This window comes from Aethalodelphis obliquidens, unplaced genomic scaffold (genome assembly GCF_003676395.1).
Source record: "Aethalodelphis obliquidens isolate GAN/ISIS:26980383/991018 unplaced genomic scaffold, ASM367639v1 scaffold18, whole genome shotgun sequence".
In the NCBI taxonomy this organism is placed as follows: domain Eukaryota; kingdom Metazoa; phylum Chordata; class Mammalia; order Artiodactyla; family Delphinidae; genus Aethalodelphis; species Aethalodelphis obliquidens.
This window is the reverse complement of record NW_020837962.1, coordinates 26,260,983-26,284,851: the sequence shown is the minus strand read 5'-3', so window position 1 is coordinate 26,284,851 and position 23,869 is coordinate 26,260,983. Positions and strand designations below refer to the sequence as shown.

Genomic DNA, 23,869 nt, shown 5'->3' with positions numbered 1-23,869 from the left:
CTGGAACCAGGCAGGCCTTTGCCATCCCCAAATGACCTCAAAAGAAAAATACTCATCAAAAATAAACGGCTGAAATCTGAGGTTGAAAAAAGTAAGTCAAATACACTCATCTATGGCAGAAGCATATGTATCTTGCATGTTGAGACAATTCAGCTATCTAGAATGAAATATACTTTAACACCACGGATTGGGGGGAAAGCAGGTCTAGTGGTGAGGTTCTATATACTGTGCAGAGCAAAGTTGCCACATTTTTATTCAAGTTTAGGTTCCACATCAACCCCTTCCTGCAGTGGGAAAACATATTCATATATTCATAGATCAGAATTTGGAGGAGTCCCAAGGAAAGATGAGAAGAAAGCAAAAGAAGCATTTTAGAATTTGTCAGGTATAAGGAACTAGCACTTTATCATTTTATACACTCTAAAGCCTTCTTTAAACGCTTCCCTTTGCACTTTTCCCTGTGATATATACATATCTAGGGATCCTAGGTAATACACGAGTGTGAATGTGTGTGTGGTCAGGGGGTGGGGGGAGATGATTTTATCTAGACATTGCCCCCACTGTGTTTTCCCAGAACATTTTCTTTGAAAATATTTTCTTCCAACAAATCTCTTAGTTCAGTGAATGAATAGCATCAAATATTGGTATGATTGCATTGTGGTTTTCCCCTTGGTTATTCTAAATTAAAATTGTTTTAACTATTTTAGCTCGTTTATTTTTATTGCAAAAGCAATAATGCTATAGGAAAATGAAAACAGCAAAGAAAAATATAATAAAATAGCACTAAATTATATATTTTACACACATATACATGTATTAGAGACACATGTACACACGTACACTTTTAACATATACACGCATTTTTAACAAAACTGGGATCATGTTAAATATACTGATTTTTAGTCATTTTTAATTCAACCAATGAAGTATACTCATATCCAGTAGGATATAAATCTACATACTAATTTTAATTCTTATGTATAAATTTTTTTTTTGATTCTAGTGTATGAAACACTATACAGAACTTATTATGTGGCACATAGTGTAATTTAAACGGATCCAAGTTGATGGATTTTCATTGCTATGAGAACAACAATGGTAAACATGTTTGGCTGTTCATTTTGTACATTCATGCAGCCTTCTCCTTGGTACAATTAGAGTTGGTTGGCCAAAGCATGTACACATTTTATATCATATGTATCTTGTTATACTGACTTTCAGAAAAGTTGTACCAGTTTATACCCTCACTATAATATATGAAGAGTGCCTGTTTCCCAGCGATATTCTTTTTTTTTTGGCTGCATTGGGTCTTCGGTGTTGCGCTCGGGCTTTCTCTAGTTGCGGCGAGCAGGGGCTATTCTTCATTGCAGTGCGTGGGCTTCTCATCGCGGTGGCTTCTCTTGTCGAGGAGCACAGGCTCTAGGTGCGTGGGCTTCAGTAGTTGCAGCACGCGGGCTCACTAGTTGTGGCGCACGGGCCTAGCTGCTCCATGGCATGTGGGATCTTCCCGAACCAGGGCTCAAACCCGTGTCCCCTGCATCGGCAGGCAGATTCTTAACCATGGCGCCACCAGAGAAGCCCCCCAACAATGTTCTTAATGCTGGCTGTTAGACATCTTTTATATGTGTTCACAGCTAATAAAAGAAAAATATTTTTTCTTGAAGCTTTTTCAGTCTCTATTCTGTCACTTCACCATAACAGTCCATAAATCTTGCTCTGTGTCAGATGCTCCAAATTCTGGGCTTTTGTTATCAAGCTTCAAATCCTTCACAGGGACTGAGCTGTGACTTCTCAACCTGGTGACCAGGGTATGGGGCATTTCCCTCACGTTCCAATAGTGGCTCAGTGTGTATAGATAATAGGGTTGTTGTACTTGCCTTAAGGACTCGAGGCCACCAGGACTGGGGAGACAGTGGCCGTGGCTGAGCCTCGACAATAGGTTTCCCTTCCCTTTTCATTTCCTTCTCCATGTTGATCTTCAAACCTATTTTATAAGTGATCCAACACCTGTCTCCATCTCCTTCTTGTTTATTTTTAATAACAGAACAGCTTGAAGCTTTGAAAAGTATGATGGAAGCAGGAGAATCCGCTGCCCCAGTGAACATCTTAGAGGATGACAATGAAGAGGAAATAGAAAGTGGTGAGTTGGATGTTTTAAATTTATACATCACAAAAAAATACTTTTTAAAATAAGAAAAAGATGAATTTGTCTCAGTGGACCCTTTTATATAACACAACATTCTAATTCCTAATAGTCAGGTACATGTACCAACCTTAATCTTTTGTTATTTTGGGGTATTTTTCCAAATAGTATGGCTTAGAATTTACCTGCACACTAGATTTTAGTAGCTTAGTCATCTCCTTTCCTGTTGTGCGTTCAGCTATTCAGCAGAAACTCACAGCCAGAGAATCCTTGAAGCACTTGCTGTAGAAGGTCGGGCTTGGAATAAAAAGAACATTTCTGCAGTTCTTTCCCATAAACAAAACCTGAACATCAGTGCTGTTACTGATGACAGCAGTAAGGCGAGTTAAAAGGGAAGGAACCTGGATAGAGACCCTCAGTAAATGCTTGGTTTGTGTGCACTTATAGTGAACTAGAAACTCAAAGCTTTCAAGTTCAAATTCCTTCAAATAACCAGCTCACCAGAATTGCCTGTATCTGTATTTACAGGTAGATATTTTTTGCAAAGGCAGCCTTGCTCAAAATATTTTAATATTTGTTATTAGCTTCTATTTTTACTTTGGCCATATAGCCACTACCATAATCTTTGGTTTTACATGGGTCATTTGAAAGATTTGGAATGTTTTTAGAAAATTATTTGTTCATTATGTATCATGAGAATTGATTAACAAAATGACATGAGAGTTGATTAACAGAATAGTTTGGACATACATTGAGTGTCTATTGGTTAGTGCCTTGAATTTAGATAGTGTCTTGGGGCTAAGTAATTTAGAAACATTTGTAGAAACTCTGTTTTTCATATAAACATCTGAAATAGAAGAGTAGATTTTAGGAAAGTTTGACATTATAGGTAAAAACCTAAAAGCTGTGAGAATCAACGATTCGTATTCACAACCCCTTAATAAAGACTCCTGACTATGGAAGAGACTTTATGAATGATTTATGTTGCCTGGGAACATGACTTACTTCCATATGTTTTATACATCAGGGAGGGTCTGGGAGGCCAGAGATACCTGGCAGTATTTAATCAATGCCTGTTGTGGTTATCTATTACTGTGTAACAAACCACCCCAAAACACTTTATTATTATCTCTCCTAGTTCTGTGGGTCACCTGGGCTCAGGTTGAGGGCTCTCCCTTTGGTTTCTCATGCGGTTGCCGGCAGATGACATCAGGGGCTAGAGTCATCTGAAGGTTCCACTGGGCCAGGTGTCTTGAGATGGCTCACTCGTGGCTGACGGTTGATGCTGGCTGGCTTTTGGGAGCTCAGCTGACACAAGCACCCCCATGTGGCCTCCCCAAGTGGCTTGGGCTTTTCACATCATGGTGGCCAAGATCCTTGACAGAGCGTCCTGAGAGCCAGTGCTCCAACAGGCAGAAAACAGAAGCTGCTAAACTGTTTAAGAGCCGTGCTTGGAACTGGCACATCATCACTTCCTCTATATTCTATTCATCCAAGCAGTCTTAGTTAGGGCCCACCCACATTCCAGGGGGTGGGTGAGAGGCAAGATCACGTTGTAGAAGAATCAGTGGGAAGCTGATATTATTGCGGCTGTCTTTGGAAAATACAGTCTGCCACATTGCTTATTATATTATTTCACAGTTTTTGCAAATAATAAACCCAAACAAGATTTAAGAATAAAATCTTGAAAGGAATATACTGAGTTGGCCAAGAAGTTCATTCAGGTTTTTCCATAACATCCTATGGAAATTTGGCCAACCCAGTATTTCAAAAGATCAATAAAATACTTCTAAAATTTGAAAGTCTGAATATTATATAAAAACTGTCCCTTAACTTAGGTTAAGTTTCATAGATGATAATCATACACATGTAAGGTGTTACTAGATACTCTAATCCAGTAAACTAAACTGAAGAATAATGGAATACATTAAGAAAAATCATAATAATAATAACTACGATTTTTGTACCAACTGTGGATTAGGTACTTTACATCAATTCCTCATCTAATCTTTATGCAGCTAAAGAAATAAGTATTATTATACTAATTTTTCAGATGAGGAAACTGAAGCTTAGAGTGGTAACATACGTTACATGCAATCCCACAGCTGGTGAGCAATGTTACTAAGATTCAATCCCAGAATTGCCTTGACTCCAGGGTCAAGACCTTCTGTACCTTACAATATTGTCCTTCTAATGTATAGGAATATAAAGCGAACATAAATATGCAAAATCATTGGTAAAATATTTTTCTTTATAAAAAGGAAAAAATATATAAATGATGTGAGTCAAAAATGTGAAGTTTCCTGAACACACACACATTAATCTAAAATGAGGGGTCAGCAGGATTCCACTTACTTGTCCTTAAGGGTACTTTCCCAACTTTTATGCAAATGCTAATTATTCCTATAGACAAAATAAATTTGCCTCTAGTGATTCCCATGTTATTCCAAAATGTTTGAGATAAAATTTTGATTGTTCTAACAGAAATATATGGGTTCATATGCACCTGAATTTCTCTCTAAGGCCATAGAGGTTTCTGCTATACCAGTTACATATGTGAGTCTCACGTTTTCTCAGTCATACTTGACTTCAGCTCTGGTCAGCCAGTTGGCTGTAATTACCCTGCTATCACAGTATGATCCTACTATACCTGAATGACTAGAGTCTCTCATTTAAATACTTCAACACAGCAGGCAAGAGGAAACCAAGCATAGTTCAAGAGGGCAGGCCTGCCTGGAGGCTGTAGAAAATAGAAAAGGCTCTCAGTCAGTGGAAGTGTGTGCCCAGTCATTAGGCTGGATGTAGATTCAGACAAACAGTGGAGAATAGCAACATTGTGTGTGGTTGTGGGTGTGTCTATGCATACATACACACTCAGGAGATGCTAACCTTTAGTCATACAACCCTTTTAAAACAGTTACTAAGTCTCTCCCCCTTCTATGGGGTATACCCCTGGAAATTCAAGTAGTTTATATCTGGCTAAGCAGGTTAGACTAGATATAAAATTGAAATTCAGTAGTGATGGTGGGAGGTTTCAAAATCTTGGTTACAGACTGTAGGTCATGAAAACCCCGTGTCACATTAACAGCATTGGGCTAGAATCCTGAGAAATCTAGGTTCCTATTCTAACTCTGTGACCTCAGACAATTCAAATCATATTTGTGAATCTATTTCCTTTAAATGAAGACACTGGACTAGATTCTTTTAAGACCTCTTTCAGCTTCTCAAATCCTTTTTTCTTGCCCAAGGCCTATATGACCTACTTAAAAAAAAAATCATCTGCCTCCAGAATACCCCCTCATCAGAATATCAGTTCCAGAAGAGGAGGGTGTCTGACTCGTTTCCCTTACCTTTATCCCTTCCCGGGAATAACACTGTGCAAAAAGCAATCTAAAATTCTGAATCTAAGACACTGTCAGTTGAAAGGCACTACTATTTTATTGACTAAGAAAGAAAACTGCTTCCAGTGAATCGTAAAATGCCATCGATTAAAGGATACATTGCCATATTAGATATATTACAATGCGGGGAAAAAATGCACCTTAGAATCGGTGAAAGTTTTTCATTTACTCCTGTTCTTGAATTCTCCTTTCCACCTTTGAAACATACTTAAAACAAAAAATGTCTAATTCTTATGGGTCTGTTCACCTCCCTCAGAAATATTTTCACTGTTTGTTTTTTTTTTAATAGTAAAGGTCCCTCATGCCCAGTATAGTGACAGTGTGGATTTGTGTTGGCCTTGTCCTGTGGCCTGTGGGTGTCTCCTGATTCTGGCTAGTTTTTTGGCAAATTCCTGGGAGCCCCTGCAGGATGGGCATCATGGGAATACAGATCTCACACCAGCATGTGCCTAATTTTCCAACAGGCAATCCTTTTTCCACCTACAGCCTTGGGTGGATACCAGGGTTCTTATAATTTCCTGGACTGGTGGGCCGGGTGATGGCATCTGTGCCTCCCTATATAGCCAGGCCAGGCTCCTGGGTCACCAGCTGGACTTAGCACCCACTTCCTGCTCCCTTCCCACCATGAGCCCAATGAATGATTTCAGAGTCTTTTAAACCGCAGCCAGATTTGGCAAATGATTTAGGAGAGCAGTAAGTCCTTCCAAGCTCTATCTGTTTTATATCACACCACTCCCGGCCACAAGTTATTATGCCCATAAAATTCAAGTGGACATTTTTGACTCTTTTTCAGAATTATCAAATGTACTTTCCTTCTCTTATATCTTTTTTTTTTTCCTCTGGGTGTCATAGAGGATCAAAATACCCTGTTATGAGTCACAGTTCTTCCTGAGGTGTTTGAGGCTTTAATTTTTAAGGTTAGTATACTGGAAAGGAAGTAATCATTCACTTAAGAAAAATTTGTTAAGCATCAATCATGTAAAAACCATGCTAACAATGATTTACTGTGTAACACAAGAACAATATCTGATATCTTGTAATAACCTATAATGGAAAATAATCAGAAAATATATATATATATAACGAATCACTTTGCTATACACCTGAAACTAACACAATGTAAATCAGCTATATTCAATTTAAAAAGTCATGCTAGATGCAGGAGAAGTAACAAGATATGTTCCTTGACCTTGAGTAGGTAAGAGTTTAGTGAGAGTTTTATTTGAAAAAAAATTGCTTATTTAAATGTTCCCATTTTCATTTAGCTTCCTTCCTCTCTAGAAGTGCTTATATTTTACCCAAGATTATGGAGGAGGCCTGACCCCTTGGTGGTAAGTTGGCTTCATGGATTTTCCTTTTGTCTTTCACACAGCTGAGCAAGAGGAAGAAGCTCACCCTGAATACAAATATGGAAATGAACTTTCTGCAGACGACTTGGGTCACAAGGAAGCTATTGCCAATAGTGTTAAGAAGGTCAGAGTCTTGGTTCCCTTTCCTTTCATGACTTGCAAGGGGTAGCAGCTGTTAGTTATAGCATTTCAGAAATGTGAGAGCCACAAGAGAATAAGTAGGCTGTAATTCCCCTTCTCAATTGGGTGGCCACGATCAATACCCGAACTCGAGGCATGCACAATCCTAAGTTAGAAAGACATTTAAGTGACTCATTAGTCATGCCCAGTGTTGACCCCTACCTCTTCGGCCCATGTCCTTCAGATGTTTTTATTTATTGCATTATTATAGGTCATCAGGGAGAAAACAGCAGCACCCCAGCAGCAAAGGTTAACCTATTCAAATCATCAGGAAAATGACCCCGATCACCCCAGCAAGCCCTCATTAGAAAACCAGTCCTACTCGTTGATATCTCGTCTCCCTCTTAACGTAGAATAAGCCTAAAAATATTTCCATCCATCCAACCATTCAGCCAAAAAAATAGTAACTGTGTACCCACTATGTGCCAGGCACTTTCTAGGCCATAACAACCCAGAAGGGTCAAAACACACTTGGCTTCTGCCCTCATGGAGCTGATAGGCTGATGGGAGTTTATTGGAAGGGGATGGGAAACAGACAACAAACAAGTAAACAGTCATTTATAGGATTACAATTTGTGATGGGTGCTATTACAAAACTAAGAGTGAGTGCTCAGATGGAAAACAAAGAGGCGGAGAGAATGAAACAAGGAAATGAGAACCCAAAGGGTAAAGAGGAGCTGGCCATGCACAGGAGTAGAGGTGTTGCTTTGCCCAGAGAGGGACCACAGCAGTAGCAACAACAAAGGCAGGGTGAACAGAGTGGGTTGAGTGAGAGGTGGAGTGAAACAAGATGAGATTAGACAGGCAGGTGGGAACTGGAGGATGAAGGATGTGACGGGGGGCATGGTGAGAAACTCAAATGTTAATTTAAGTGAAATGTGAAGCTACTGAAAAAGTTTAAAGAAACAGGGCAGTGTAGCCTCACATAATTACCTTTGTGTGTGGGATAGTGATGTGTGTGTGTGTGTGTGTGTGTGTGTGTGTGTGTGTGTGCACGCACTGAGAACATTTGAGATCTGCTCTCTTAGCACCTTTTGAGTATACAATACAGTCTTCCTAACTGTAGTCACCATGCTGTACGTGAGAGCCCCGGAACTTATTCCTTTTATAACTGGAAGTTTGTACCCTTTGATCAACATCTCATTTCCCCCACCTGCTATCCCCTGGCAAAGTGATTGATTTTTTTAATACTACTGAGTGATTGAGTAAGAAGATGCAAGAGTCATTGGCCTAGGAGTCATTGGCGACCTTGGAAAAAGGAGTCTCAGTGCGGAGGTTGGGACCCCTGTAGCAGATAGATGTGAGTGAGGAGACACTACACTTTTGGGCAGTTTTGCTATAAAGGGGAGCTGGTGGCTAAAGGGAACCCGAGGAGTCCAGGGAGTATTATTTTTAGGATGAATGAATCTGGAGTGATAAATGAATTCCTGGACATGAGTGGGATTATGGTGATGTGAGGGTGTGGTCTTTGATGGGAGCAGCGATACTTGATCATTAAGACAGAGGATGAAGATGCGGGTAGGTGTATGCCTTGGGTGCTAAGAAAATGGAAGCAAATTTGTCTGCCGAACAAAGCCAAGGGAATACTGCCATTACCCCTACCTTCTCCAATATAGAGAATTGCAGCTACTTTCAGACTAATAGATGCCTACTAAGACTCAGTGCTTACCTTTATGCTGCCTTTATCAACACAAGACATGAGTGTTGAATAGCTGAAGAGTGACCCTTTACATACCAGAGGAGGTGACCACATCGATTATTTCCCAAGCCCCATCACTAAATCATGTATTAAATTACCATAAGGAAGCATCAAAATAGGCAAAGACTATCAACAAAGAAGGGAGATAAGCATTAAGATGAGCTTTTATGGTGTGAAAGAGAGCTACGCCATGATATCTTCTCAGTTCTCACTTTATCTATGCCTTTATGTTACCAGTAATTTCCCATCTTAACAAATAAATCAAATAACAAGTGTACATGAATTTATTTAAATATCTACATATGTATGGCTAGTAAATTTGGAAGTTTGCCCTTTAGAGAGGTAAATTATTTTTATCTTTCTCTAATTTAGGCTTCAGATGACCTTGAACATGAAAACAACAAAAAGGTAACAAAATAATTTCATTGTACATTTTGTTTTCATTATAAGACACAGTACGTGGGCCTCTAATATTGAGCATTTTGTACTAAGTGTTGTTACTCTATCTTCCCCCACCCACTGCCCCATGAAATATCAGACTGTTTATAGGTATTATAGGTATAATATTTACATGCTCAATGCATCTACATATGAGTCTTCAAAAGAAAGAATTAATCACAGTGATGAAATGATTATATCCTGATAAAATCACAAAACAGAGCACAGGCAAATAAGATGATTTTCCTAAAAATAAGTTTTTAGTGCAATTAGGCAATTTCGTAGTTGGAATTTGAGATTTCATTCCTAGAATAAGAGTACATAATCATCAACACACTGAATTTTAAAATAAAAATGACCTATAGGTCAACAAATTCATATTATAGTAAAATGGGAAGGGGATCTTGTTCTGACTATATTGACATTCTGAAAAATTGTCAGTTCACGTTGTACACATTCTAGGAGTTTTATCTAACATTATTCGGTGTTGATTTTATTGTAAGGAAAGTAAAGTTACATTTTTAGTTTCTTTTATCCTCTTCACGGCTCATGATATCAAAGTGGTCTTTTTTAGTAAATGTATGTGGTTTATTATAGTAGTGAGATGCAAAAATTTACCTTGTCATTTGATTCCCACACTTCAGAGCTTCAGAAAATACTATCTTGTTGTATATGGGGTCTTATCTTATTTGGAGTAAAACCCTATCTTCTTACTGTCTAAATATTGTTTGGAATAATTCTGGTTAAGTCTGATCCCAGTCTTCGCCCAAGATATTTGTGAAATTCTCTCCTACTAGAAATTCGTAAGGTATTGGGGTCAACAAAGGACAGGTTGACCTGTGATCACTGATATTTATTAGCTAAGTAGCTGTGACCAAGTTATTTTAATCTTTAAGGACTCAGTCTTCTCATGTGGTCAGTGGGTCAGACTCTAATCCTTGCTACACATGATGACTGACAAGAACGAGGTTGTCATGCAGGGACTCAGGCCAGTACCTAGCTTATGGTACAGTGTTACTTATCATTAAACACACAAGAAAGGAATTAGACATGCCTCTGCCCTTATTTGGGGAGTCAGGACATATGAAAAATTTATTTTTAAAAAATCCCAAGTTACATTATTTGATTATTTATCTCAGACTTTTACTGGTGCAATTAGTTTGAGGATCTAGAATGTTAAGTTATCAGATAAACAAATGGCCTATTTTTTTAACCAATGAATTGATTCATGTGAGTCAGCAGTTCATTCCTCACTATCAATCTCAACTAAATGTAGATCACTTTTGAAGGCATTATTTTTGTTGTTGATTTTGTTGCTTTTGTTCTGATTTACTACGAAACGAACTACAATAAGTTGTTTCTCTTTGCCTCTATGCAAAACAATGCAGTAATAGGTCGTGTATAGTGGGGTCTCACATTAGTTTAAGAATAAGCATTTTTTTTTAATACCGTAAACCATTTATGTATGTGGCTTGGTTTCCGAAGCAGTGTTAGACAAAGTGTGGTTCCCCAGACCACCCATATCATTAGCACTTGGGAACTAGTTAGAAATGCCAATTATTGGGCCTCACCCCAGACTCACTTTATCAGAAACTCTGAGAGTGGGTCCCCGGAATCTGTGATTTAACAAGCCTAGATTTACACTAAAATTGAAGGACCACCGTTTTTGACGTTATGCCACAATTTGTGAAATCATGAATGATAATACCTGCTATACATATTTCATAGCATTGCTATGAACTTCAGTATAGTTTCCAGAATAAAGTCCTTTGAAAATCTAAAAAATGTCCCCCAAATGTAAGGTAAACTTCATATTTTACTATTATCTCCATTTGCATTATTTGGAGCTACAGTGGACATTCACTTTTAAAGTTATCCTTTAGTTAGGATAACTGAGAAGAAAGAAGTCTTTATCTTTCGATCTGTGTGTGTGCAAATTATCGCTAGTGAGGCAGTCTGAAGCGTAAATCTGAGAGTCCTGCTGAAGTCACTGACGTGCATGTTCCCTTTGTTGTGCTCGTAGGGCCTGGTAACTATAGAAGATGAGCAGGCGTGGATGGCATCTTATAAATATGTAGGCGCCACCACTAATATCCATCCGTATTTGTCCACAATGATCAACTATGCACAGCCCGTAAAGTTTCAAGGTTTCCATGTGGCTGAAGGTAACACCGAAGGCTAAATGCTATTGCCTTTTTTGTCTGCTTTTCTTACGTTATGCTGTGAGCTGTGATCTGACTTGCTGCCATTTTCTTTTCTGGGCACGTGGACTGTTCCATCTCACCTTATTTTCATTGCGTAGACCACGTAGTGACACGTCCTTGGCATGTGGGGGCCTTGTGTTGTCGTTCCCGACATCGTCCACAAGGTGGCTCTGACAGACTATGGATTTGGTAGCAATCCAAGAGGTTAGCCTCTTGCATTAGATATACTTTTTTATAAGACTGCTTTCTGTCGAAAGCTGGTCTCCAAAAACGTATCAAGTATTTTCAGACTTTTCATAATTATTTCTGGACTGGAGAAGCTATCATCCTCATTGGAAATACATATTTCAGGGGTGGCTATGAATGGCAATTGGTATACACATAATTGGTTTAATGACTCCAAACTTAATTCATCACACTTTTCTTAAGTCAGCCATCTCCAGCCACAGGATGTTAATGAAATTAGGAGCTACTGATATAGTAAGGAAGCATCTGCCTCCAAGGCCTCATGATTCAGGGTGTAATTATATTTATGGCTTGTCTTTCTGTGAGGGTTTGATGGCAGGGTTTCTAAGTGCATCTTTGCTTTCCTTTACAGAACGCAATATTCATTATAACATGTCTTCTTTTAATGAGTCAGTTGGTCTGGGCTACTTGAAGACACATGCGATTGAATTTGTGAAGTATCCTTACGTATTAAGTGGAATAAGTGGTTGGTGAACTTTGGGTTTGGCAGGAATCTCTAAAATAGAAAAATGGCTAATATATTATTGTGGTTGTAGAACTAATAAAATAATGTATGTGAAAGACCACAGCAGCCGGAAAAAATAATGTGGATTGTTTTTATAATCCACACGGTGAACTGTGGTTTTTCTCTTAAGCAGCCTTTATACATGTGAAATTTGTTCTCTGTTGTCATATGTGTGTCATTTTTGGTCTAGATCTTCATTGTTTTAGCTCTTTGGCACTGCCGGAATACTCTTTTTGCCATTTTCCTTAATATGTTACACAGTTATAACAAACGGCAAATGAGTCGCATTTACCCCAAGGGAGGCCGAGTCGATTCCAGTAATTACATGCCTCAGATTTTCTGGAACGCTGGCTGCCAGATGGTTTCGCTGAACTATCAAACCCCAGGTAGGAACTGATGTCCAGTGACCTCGAATTCCACGAGAATGCTTTGACAGGACGGTGCCAACAGTTGCCATCAGTTGGTTGTGGGCATTTTTTTCATGGAAGCAGACATATGGCAACACAATGTGTTGTTGGATTTATAGAATGGTGAGAAATTAAAAATGCAAACTAGAGCAATAAAACAATGGTAGAAGACAATAGATTTTGATTTCAATTGAATATCCTTTTGGAAATGCCATGACTAATCTGCTAAACATTGTCCCTTTTGCCAAAATATGTCTAATTTTTCTTCTTTTTGGATCAAACTTACCTTCTCGTCCAGAGGCAGAATGAAGTGAGAAGTATTTGAGCATCTTTGTACAGTAACTATGACTCATTTCTCCTTGGGAAAGTACCCTTCCCACTGTTAACATTCAGCAGGAGATCAGCAAAATAGTGGCATCTCACCATAAGAGTGCAGAATATTATGGAGTAGATTCTGCTAAAATGGTGTTTAAGGAGTTCTATACCCTTAGAGGTACTAATATATAACTTGTTCCTCCAAAGTGTATTCTGAGGCAAGTTTCCAGTATATAATCTTTTTTTTTTTTTTTCCCTGCAAGGAGAGCAGTCAATTTTTGTGAATGCATAAACAAAATTTGTCAAGTTTTCAAAGTTTGCTTAAGGGCCTAGGATTGCAATTAAAAATAGAAAAATAATAGGCTCTAGTTACTCACCTAAAACAGGTGAGAAATATGCCACAAAACCTATTCACTTTCTGTGGTTAATGCCACAGCATGGTCCTTAATATTGGTTAAGAAAAATACCAAAACACCTTTCTTGTTCTGTTCTTTGCTCTATGATGGTACCTCCCATGTTTCCCCATTTGGGGGGCATTTTCTTTTCAAGTCCATCCACCATATTTTGTGGATCTCAATCCACCTTGCTCCCTACGATCTGTACTGATCCAAAGGTCCTATGACTTGCATTCCCTTGGCATGAATGCGACCTGACTGTGTTTCTCACCCCTTGGTGATGCTGCCTCAGTGATCAGGAACTGGGTTCAGATTTCTGCTCAGCATCCCTATCAGTGCTCACTCTGCTAAACTGTGACCAGGTACCAGCACAGCCCTGGAGTGTTTCTAACAGAGACAAAGTACGATTAAAAGGCACTGCTGATTTTACCTACTTAAAAAGAGGTCAAGTTTTATTATTTGTTGTCAGTGACTCTGTTATATGGATTAAATGATCCAAAGGCAGCTTATGATCTAGGTCAGCTTATGTTGTATTCTATAATGCTAGGTTTAATCACTGCACTTTAAGAAGAAAAAAAAAATCCATCAGCTGCCCATTTCTTTTGCTGATGAAAAGAAAGAACATTGCGTTTGCCTGCAAGAGAAAAACCATAAGCCATGCCCTGCCACTAGACCCCACTAGAAGAATTCTCCTGAAGTCACCTTAAGTCAATTTTTACATACTTACCTAGTTTACTTTTTATTTTAATCGAGTTTTATATTCACATGACCCTACTGGGTATGTCCGGTGTACCCTTCCTCTGGGATGGTAAGGCACATCTCCTCTAACTATATATCAGCTTGGACATCTGTACTCTCAACACTAACTCAACAATCATATGAAGCATATATTGAATCCAAATTTTAAAGCATTGCCAACATGATCTCTATGAACACAGATTTTTTTGTTTAGTTTAAACACAAGGTCATTTCAACATGGAAGAGAGAGTTGTATGCCTTAAACAGACCCTTTAACCTTGTGGTGTTAAAAAAAGACCTTTCAGCCAGGGGTCAGTATCTGATTTCCGTTGTTTGAAATCACGCCATCAAGATCTTCTTTGTCCGAGAAGACGAGATGCTAAATTATTTTTGTCTCTTAACAGATTTAGCGATGCAATTGAATCAGGGAAAATTTGAGTATAATGGATCGTGCGGGTAAGTAATGTGATTTAAACTGTAGTCACTGTGTTCCACACTCCATACTACAGCTGTAATGAAACGGTGTCATTTTTAATTAGGAGCTGCTGAATTTAAGCTGGGTTTGAGGGATGGGATAGAAACAAATGAAATCCCCAGGTAAATTACATCTGCAACGTACATTCTTCATGGGACCCCTGTTTAACTAAGCAGATTTAAAAAAAAAAAAATAACGACTAGTTAAGGAGTTTATTATACACACTCTAGAGTTTAGTGCTCTCACTTTAAATTCAGTAGCCGAGGTTTTTATAGCTAGGACAGATAATGAATCTGCTCGTTTGGACATCAGCAGTAGACAAAGACATTAAATATGTGTATTTTGCATACGACCTAGAGAGGAATGAAGTTGATTTAATATATAATGAAGTCCTAGGTGTCAAGTGGAATTTATTTCAGCTAGGAAGAAGGTTTGTCCTCCTTTGATAGACATGTTTTGTATGTCTTGTAAATAGCAGTTACCAAAAAATAACACTATAAATGTTGTTCCAGTTACTTAAATAGAGCTCGCTAAAATCTGCAAACCAAGTAGTGAAATAGGAAATGTTCATTTCATTGAAACACTGAAAGGTTAAATGAAAATATGAAGTTAACATTCTATACATATGAAAAAAAACTGTGTGACCATTTTTTTTCTCCATGCAAATGTCCCCAAGCAGCACTGCAGGTAAATAATGACGAACCACTGCCCAGAGACCTCTAGACTAATTCAGTAGAGTACTGTCTCATCCTACCATGCTACTGTCAGGATGTTCCTGGCCTCCCTGGTTGGATATTTAATTTCCATCACTAAAAACAGTCAAGATAAAATTTTCAGCACGTATGGTTTCAAAATGCCCACTCCCACCTCTTCCTGCCTGCCAGTTCACCTACACCCACGGGTGACAACCCTGTTACCCAAATCAGGATACAGCAGCTTACAGGATATTTGCCTCTACTGTGTATTTTGAAAGAAATAAAAACTGTACACCTTAAACTAATACAGTGTTATATTTCAATTATATCTCAATAAAACAGGGGGAAAAAGAAAATTATGGGTCAGAAGAAAACAGCTAAATACACGTTTCAGAGGTTTTTTTTTTGTTTGTTTTGTTTTGTTTTTTTTTTAAGCTACTTTGTTATTTAGCGCAAAGCATTCAGGAACCAGGAGATTGTGTAGGTAAATTGATGGGTGGACCCCCAGTGGAAGCTTAGGCAATGACACTCCAGGGGCAGCTGTGGCGCAGGGGGTAAAAGCCCTTGGCTCCAGCCTGACCTGGGTTTGAGCCCTGGGTGCGCCACATGCTGTTGTTGCCCTGGGCAGGTGTGTTAGACCCTAAACCTCAATTTCCTGCTGATAAATTGAAGCCGGTAACGCCTGCCACCCTGGGTTTGCTGTGACAGCTCAGAGGGTTTGGACTGAGTCTATGTGAAGTACTTCATGAACGGCAGATTTCTGTGAAAAAGTGAGGTTGCAAAAAAGCTTAAGCCCGTATGACCGATCACAGGCAGGAATCACACAAGATAAAATGAGTGGTCTGCTCACAACAGGCCTGTAAGGAGCCCAAGAGACAGCCCTCATGGTTCACACCTGGCTGTGCTCACTCCCTGAACCTTCCTGTGGCTCACGGATGCCAAAGGAGCTTTTCCTTTCACCTCAGCCGTTTGATGGCTTATCCTGCCCTGACACAGGGAGGGGAGTTGTTTCCACGTCAAAGGGGTCCCACTGTTACTGAGCCAAACTTGGGTCTGCTCACGCACACGCAGTAAAGTCAGTCTACTGACACCACGTTGTGGTGAAGGAAAGTGCAGCGTTTATTGTAAGGCCCTATACAGGAAGAACGGGTGGCTAGTGCTCTAAAACTCCTGAACTCCCTGAAGGGTTTCAGCAAAGCATTTTTAAAGGCCAGATGATGGGCAGGGGGAGGGTGTCACAGGGCACACACAATTGGGCTTGTGCACAGTTCTCTGATTGGTTGATGGTGAGGTAACAGGGCAGTGTCACAGGGGTTCACATTATCAATCCTTAGGCTCCAGTAGGTCTGGGGGCCACGTGCAAGTAATTAATTTCTTCCATTTGGTGGTGGAATGGCATCTGAAAAACTCAGGAAATATGCATCAGATACTGTTATCTAGGTACTTCAGAGAGGAGCTAAGGCAGAGGATGTAGCGAAGAAGTCTGTCCCAGGAAGGCCCTATAGGGTCCTGCTCTGTTACACCAACAGGAGTTCTACGCCTTCACTATGTTTCTTTTCAGGAGTTTCCGATTTGCCATAGTTCACTTGCTCAGTGTCTCACCTTCCACACCATTGTGTATTTTAAAATATGTTCATGAGCAAGGATGGTGCTACATTAGCCTGAATTCTGTGCTCATGTGTTTGAGGTGATGTGACCAAAAGCTGAAGTCCCATCAGGGGGACTAAAAAATATGATTGTTCCTTGGGGCAGCCTGACTACAAGAGACGTTAACAATATTGTTCAGTCTCATGTCCCCCTGCCCCTTCCCTTTTCCCCACACCCAGCCTGGAGGAAGAGGTTGTCACCAACAGGGCAGAGAGAGGCAATCTTTCTCACGAGTGTGCTGTGCCCTTGAAGAGTCATAGCTGGTGGAGATGGGCTAGCCACTGAGCAAGGGCATCTGAGGCACCCGATGGCTCTCACTGCACTACCCTTGTCATTCTTCTGCCCACCTGCAGGGACTTTTAAAAAATCCTTGTGGATTGAGTTACTTGTAGTGAGGTAGATGGACCTAGAGTCTGTCATACAGAGTGAAGTAAGTCATAAAGAGAAAAACAAATACTGTATGCTAACACCTATATATGGAATCTAAAAAAAAAAAATGGTCATGAAGAACCTAGGGGCAAGATGGGAATAGAGACACAGATGTAGAGAATGGACTTGAGGACACAGGGAGGGGGAAGGGTAAGCTGGGGCAAAGTGAGAAAGTGGCATGGACATACATACACTACCAAATGTAAAATAGATAGCTAGTGGGAAGCAGCCGCATAGCACAGGGAAATCAGCTGGGTGCTTTGTGACCACCTAGAGGGGTGGGATCGGGAGGGTGGGAGGGAGATGCAAGAGGGAAGAGATATGGGGATATATGTTTATGTATAGTTGATTCACTTTGTTAAACAGCAGAAACTAACATACCATTGTAAAGCAATTATACTCCAATAATGATGTTAAAAAATATAAATAAATAAAAAATCCTTGTGGGCTGTGTCTGAGGGCTGTGTTTCTGTACAGAGACATTCTGTGCCTTTTAGGCCTGCAGTGGCACAAACCCCACCCCCATAAAGCCAGGGCTCCAGCTCCTGCTTCCGCATCGATGCCCAGGGTCCCTGGACCTACACAACCTCCAGGTCTGTGAGTGACAGTCTCTGCCACCTTAGGCCCGAAATTGACACTCGTTCAAGACAAGCTGGCTAAGTGTCACCCCCAAGCCAGGGATCCTATCAGACTTCTGTAGCCAAATCCAGCCTCTGTACCCTGACACCAAATTAAATCTCGAGATGGAGTTTTGGTTGAAGTAGAAAAGAGCAGCTTTATTGCTTTGCCAGGCAAAGAGGGCCACATTGGTCTAATGACCTCAAAATTGTGTGTCCTAACCCGGAGGGGGTAGTGAGGAGTTTTATAGAAATGGTTCAAAGAGGGTGTGATCAGCTCATGGATATTCTTCTGATTGGTTTGTGGTGAGGTAATTGGGAGTCAGCATCATCAACCTCTTGGTTCCAACCAGTCTGGGGTCTGGTACTTGTGGGCAGCATACAGTTAACTTCTCCCACCTGGTGGGGGTTCAGTAACTGCAAAACAGCTCAAAGATATTGTTTTGTGTATCCCTTGAGGGAGGACCAGGACCTTGCCCCAAGGCTGCACTATTGTTTCTTGACTGTTCTTCCTTTGTCTCCGCATTTCCTCCCTTCCCTGATTAGCAACTGTTTGAACCTGCTCATTGGAACTCAGGGAAGGTGGTGGAGGCTGAATGAAGCCTATTTCCTACAAACAAAAAATGGGGGGACACAGACAGGCTTTTGTGTCCAGGAGCCCCACAGGGTCCTGCTCGGTATCACTTCTACAAAGTCTCTTTTGTTTTTTAAGTATATAAATGAACACATTACACTGCAAGCTGCCAACTTTGGAGAATCGGACTTGGATTTCTTGCCGTTTCCTCCTGACATTTTTTTATTTTGGATCACGCTTTCACAGATTAGTTTTCTTCTAAGCAGGTCTGAGAGCAGCAGGGAATGTGGAAGAATCCTTTTGGTACTGAAACATCATCAATATGACATTTCTCTGTTTTTGGTGAGAAGGGGCTCCTGACCCTTCAGAAATGACTGAGGGGCACCACAGGGAGTCCTGAATCTCTACAGCCACTGCCCTAGGAGATTCTGGACTGGATGTATGACTACAGTCCTTTATGGACCCCGAGTTCCACCTTTCGCAGAAGGCAGATTCCCTCATTTCACACAGCTGGAATCCGAATGCTGCCTCCATGTGAAAGCTAGAGCCATGATCCATGACCTCGCCTCGCAGCTGATGTCTGATGCTTGGCCAGGCAAAGCTAGTAGGCTTCCCTTGGAGAAGTGTGTGTAGAATTGTATTCACTCATCTACTTCCCATCCTAAGTCTTGAGTTTTTGCTGTATCATCATATTTTCCAATGGTTAACAGTTGCCACAATAAAAGGTCCAAATCAAAGCTCTATAAACATAGAAAACAATATCTTCTATGCAGAGATCTTGTATTGATATATTGGAGACAGGTGAATGTTCAATGTCATCTTTAATATTTTAACTATTTTATAAACTCTCTATATCCTTTATTTAAAAGTCAGTGTTGTCCTCGGGTTTTTTATTGATTATTATATCCAAGTGGAATGTGGGCTTTTTAACACTTTTTTGTTCAGACTTTGAAGATAGCAGAGAATGGCAACTTTGTCAAAAACAAAAAAACATGACTTTAAACTTTCCTTTAAGGAAAAATATTATGCCTTGGGATTCCTTTTTTGGTTGTATTTTAAAAGATAGTAATAAATTTGACATCATCGGGAGTTGAAACTAGTAAAAGTTATGCTCCTAAGGAATATGAAAGATTTGATCCCAAATTGTGATTCTTTTACATCTAAAAGCAAACCTAGAGTTTTGGGGAAAGTGCTTTTATTTTCCTTTATATACTAATCACATTGATGTAGAATTTTCTTATCTGTGGTTATAGTCATTCCTAACAAAAAAATATTTCTTTTAGAGAGATGAAGTTCTTTAACACGAGTTTCAGGAAAGTTATGGAATCTAGCCAAGGTGTGATTCTGTGACCATACCCAGTGGGGATAAGGGGCAGACAGTGCTGGAGATCAATTTTAAAACATTTTAGTCATACAAAAAAGAAAACTCATACCCTTTAGCTGTCACCTTCCAACATCCCCTGCCCCCATCCCAGCATTAAGCAACCACCAATCTATACACTGTCACTATATTTTTGCCTGTTCTGCACATTTCATGTTAATGGATTCATATAATATGTGACCTTTTAGGACTGTCTTGTTTCACTTAGCATAATGGTTTCAAGGTTCACCTATGTTGTAGTGTATATCAGTACTTTATTTCTTTTTATTGCTGAATAATTTTCCATTATATGGATATACCTCATATTGTATATCCATTCATCTTTTGATGGACATTTGGATTGTTTCTATCTTTTGGTTATTACAAATAATGCCACTATGAAAATTCATGTACGAGTTTCTGTATGGACAGATGTTTTCACTTCTCTTGGGTGTATACCTAAGAGAATCGCTGGGTCATATGGTAACTCTATGTTTAACTGTTTGAGAAACTACAGACTGTTTTCCAAAGTGACTGCATCATTTTACATTCCCACCAGCAATGTCGTATGAAGGCTCCAATTTCTCCATCTCCTCGTCCATAGTTACAATTATCTGACTTTTTTTTTTTATTGTAGCCGACCTAGTGTGTGTGCAGTGGTATCTTATTATGGTACTGGTTTGCATTTCTCTGATGACTCATGATATTAAGCGTCTTTTCAAGTGCTTGCCGGCCATTTGTATATCTTATTTGGAGAACTGTCTATTCAAATCATTTGCCCATTTTTTAACTGGGTTATTTGTTCTTCATATATTTTAGATACAAGCCTCTTATCAGGTAAATGATTTGCAAATATTTTTCTCATTCTATGACTAGTCTTTTCACTTTCTTGAGAGTGTTCTTTGAAGTGTAAAAGTCTTTATGATGAAGTGAAGTTTATGTATTGATATTTTTGCTCATTGCTTGTGCTTTTGATGTTATGTCTAATAATCCATTGTCAAATTCCAAGTCACAAAGATTTATCCCTAAGTCTTCTTCTAAGAATTTTATAGTTATAGCTTTTACTTTTAGGTCTTTGATCCATTTTGAGATAATTTTTGTTTATGATGTGAAAGAAGGGACTAATTTTATTCTTTTGCACGTGGCTATCCAGTTGTCCTAGCATCATTTGTTTAAAGACTGTTCTTTCCCTCACTGACTAGTCTTGGCATCCTTGTCAAAAATCAGTTGAACATAGATATGAATTTATTTGGGGACTCCCAATTCTATCTCACTGATTTATATATCTATCTTTTTGCCAGTACCAAGATGCTTAGGTTATTGTTGATTTGTAGAAAGTTTTAAAATTGAGAAGTATGAGACCTCCTACTTTGTTCTTCTTTATCAAGAATGTTTGGGGAATTCTTGGTCCTTGAGTTTCCAATTGAATTTTAGGATCAACTTGTCAATTTCTATAAAGAAGACAGCTGGGATTTTGGTAGGGATTGTATTGAATCTGTATATCAATTTGGGGACTAGCACCATCTTAACAATATTAAGCCTTCTGATCCATGAACACAAGATATCTTTCCATTTATTTAGTTCTTTTAAAATTTTCTTCAACAATTTTTGTGGTTTTCCAAGTATATGTACTTATTTTGTTAAATGTATTCCTAAGTATTTTATTATTTTAGGTTCTGTTAAAAATGGAATTGTTTACTTAATTTCATTTTTGGATTGTTCATTGCTTGGTGCATAGAAATACAATTGATTTTTATATATTGATTTTGTACCCTGTAAGCTTGCTGAACTCGTTTATTAGTTCGAATAGCTTTTTAGTGGATTCTTTAGGATTTTCTATATATAAGATCATATCATCTGAGAATAGAAATAGTATTAAATACTTCTTCTTTCCAGTCTGGATGCCTTTTTATTTCATTTTCTTACCTAATTAGCCTGGCTAGAATTGGAGAAATAATAACATCTTTATCTTCACCTACCTCTAACTGAAACTTTACATTCCCTTCGATTATGAAAATAGACAACAATCCATAGTAATGTTAATGATACCTCTGACTCTGACACTGATATAAATCACAGATATCTCATTACTTTTGTTAGAGATCTCTCAAAATATTCTTATGATTATCGGCACTTTGAAACTATGTAGTTATCAAACTTGTCATTATATCCCATAATTTAATACATTAATTAAAACAATAAATAATATCACATATTTCCCATATTTTGATAACTATAGCTCATTTAGTTGGTTTTTCATTATTATTTTGTGTATGTAAGAGCATAAACAAGTTCCAGAGAAGATGGTCATGTCAGGAAGTCATAGATGTCCCAGAGCCTGGAATCTAGAGAACATTTGCTCTTCCCTGCTCCTCATTAGGATTATCCACAGGGCAGGGATATTCTCTTCAGTCCTTGAGATCCTCTACCTAAAAGCCTAGCTCCTAAGTTAGAAATGGGGATAAATAAGTATTCAGTATCCTGAATAGTGGTTTTCTTAGCCTTTATAAAAATAACTAACAAAATAAACTCCTTCTGCACTTTTGTCCCATCAGGTACCTTCTCAAACCAGATTTCATGAGACGGCCTGATCGAACATTTGATCCCTTCTCTGAAACGCCTGTTGATGGGGTTATTGCAGCCACTTGCTCAGTGCAGGTAAGGTGCTTGCTTTTCACAGAATAGTATAAATGTGTATGCAGGTGGTCTTGGAAAAGTCTTAAGAAATTACAACTAAAATATTTAATGTTGGGACTTCCCTGGTGGTCCAGTGGTTAAGACTCCATGCTCCCAATGCCTGGAACTAGATCCCACATGCCGCAACTAAGAACCCACGTGCCCACTAAGACCAGTGCAGCCAAATTAAAAAATAAATAAATAAATTTAATGTCAATTTGCAAGATCAGTGTGTGGCTCTCAACTTTGATTTTAAATTCTTTCTTTTTTTTCTTGAGAAACATGTTTTTCTACTAGTGACATTATTAGCTGCTTTTAATGAAAAACACCAGATCAAAAAGTATCCAGTAGAGGCTGTGGAGCGACGGGAACTCTTGGCCATTGATGGTGGGAATGCAAAATGATGAAACCATTTTGGAAAACAGTTTGGCAGTTTCTTACAAAACTCAACATACTCTTACTATATGACCCAGCAAGTTGTATTCCTTGTTATTTACCCAAATGAATTGAAAACTTATGTCCACACAAAAACTTAACAGGGATGTTTTTAGCAGCTTTATTCATAATTGACAAAATTTTGAAAGTAACCACGGTGCCATTTAGTAGGTGAATGGATAAATAATCAGTGGCATATCCAGACAGTGGAATAATATTTAGTTCTAAAAAGAAATGAGCTATTGAGTCATGAAAAGACATGGATGAAATTTAAATGTACATTACTAAGTGAAAGAAGCCAGTCTGAAAAAGTGACACACTGTATGATTCCAACTATATAACATTGCGGAAAAAGGCAAAACTATGGAGATGCTAAAAAAGATCACAAGTTGGGGGGAGGGATTAGCAGGCAGAGCACAAGGGATTTTAGGGCAGTGAAACTATTCTGTATGATACTACAATGGTAGATACGTGTCATTATACATTTTTCCACATCCATAGAATGTACAACACCAAGAGTAAACCCTAAATGTATACTATGGACTTTGGGTGATAATGAAGTGTCAATGTAGGTTCACTGATTGTAACGAGTATACTACTGTGGTGCGAGATACACATAGTGGGGGAAGTGGTGGGTACGGGGACAGGGGTATATGAGAACTCTGTACTTTCTTCTCAACTTTGCTGTAAAGCAAAAACGGCTATAAAAACTAAAGCTTATTAATGAAAAGATACCTACTATATGATTCCACTTATACTAAATTCTAGAAAATGCAAACTAATGTATAGTAACAGAAAGCAAATCAGTTGTTTCCTCTAGACAGAGATGGAAGAAAGGATGAATTACAAAAGGGCACAAAGGAACTTTGGGAGTTGTTGAAAATATTTATTGTCTTAATTGTGGTGATAGTTTTACAGATGTACTCATGTGTAAAAACTGA

General features: G+C 38.9%; 1 protein-coding gene across 1 annotated transcript in view; it reads left to right on the top strand.

Moving 5' to 3' along the window:
• The window catches only part of PLCB4 (phospholipase C beta 4), a 420,273-nt gene that overhangs the window by 344,536 nt on the left and 51,868 nt on the right, over positions 1-23,869 (top strand). Inside the window, exons 17-25 of the mRNA XM_027118190.1 lie at positions 1-91; positions 2,045-2,140; positions 6,917-7,017; positions 9,145-9,180; positions 11,234-11,375; positions 12,013-12,097; positions 12,427-12,551; positions 14,425-14,476; positions 22,373-22,475. Of these exons, the coding sequence (XP_026973991.1) occupies positions 1-91; positions 2,045-2,140; positions 6,917-7,017; positions 9,145-9,180; positions 11,234-11,375; positions 12,013-12,097; positions 12,427-12,551; positions 14,425-14,476; positions 22,373-22,475 (831 nt within the window). The remainder of the gene's footprint in view (positions 92-2,044; positions 2,141-6,916; positions 7,018-9,144; positions 9,181-11,233; positions 11,376-12,012; positions 12,098-12,426; positions 12,552-14,424; positions 14,477-22,372; positions 22,476-23,869) is intronic.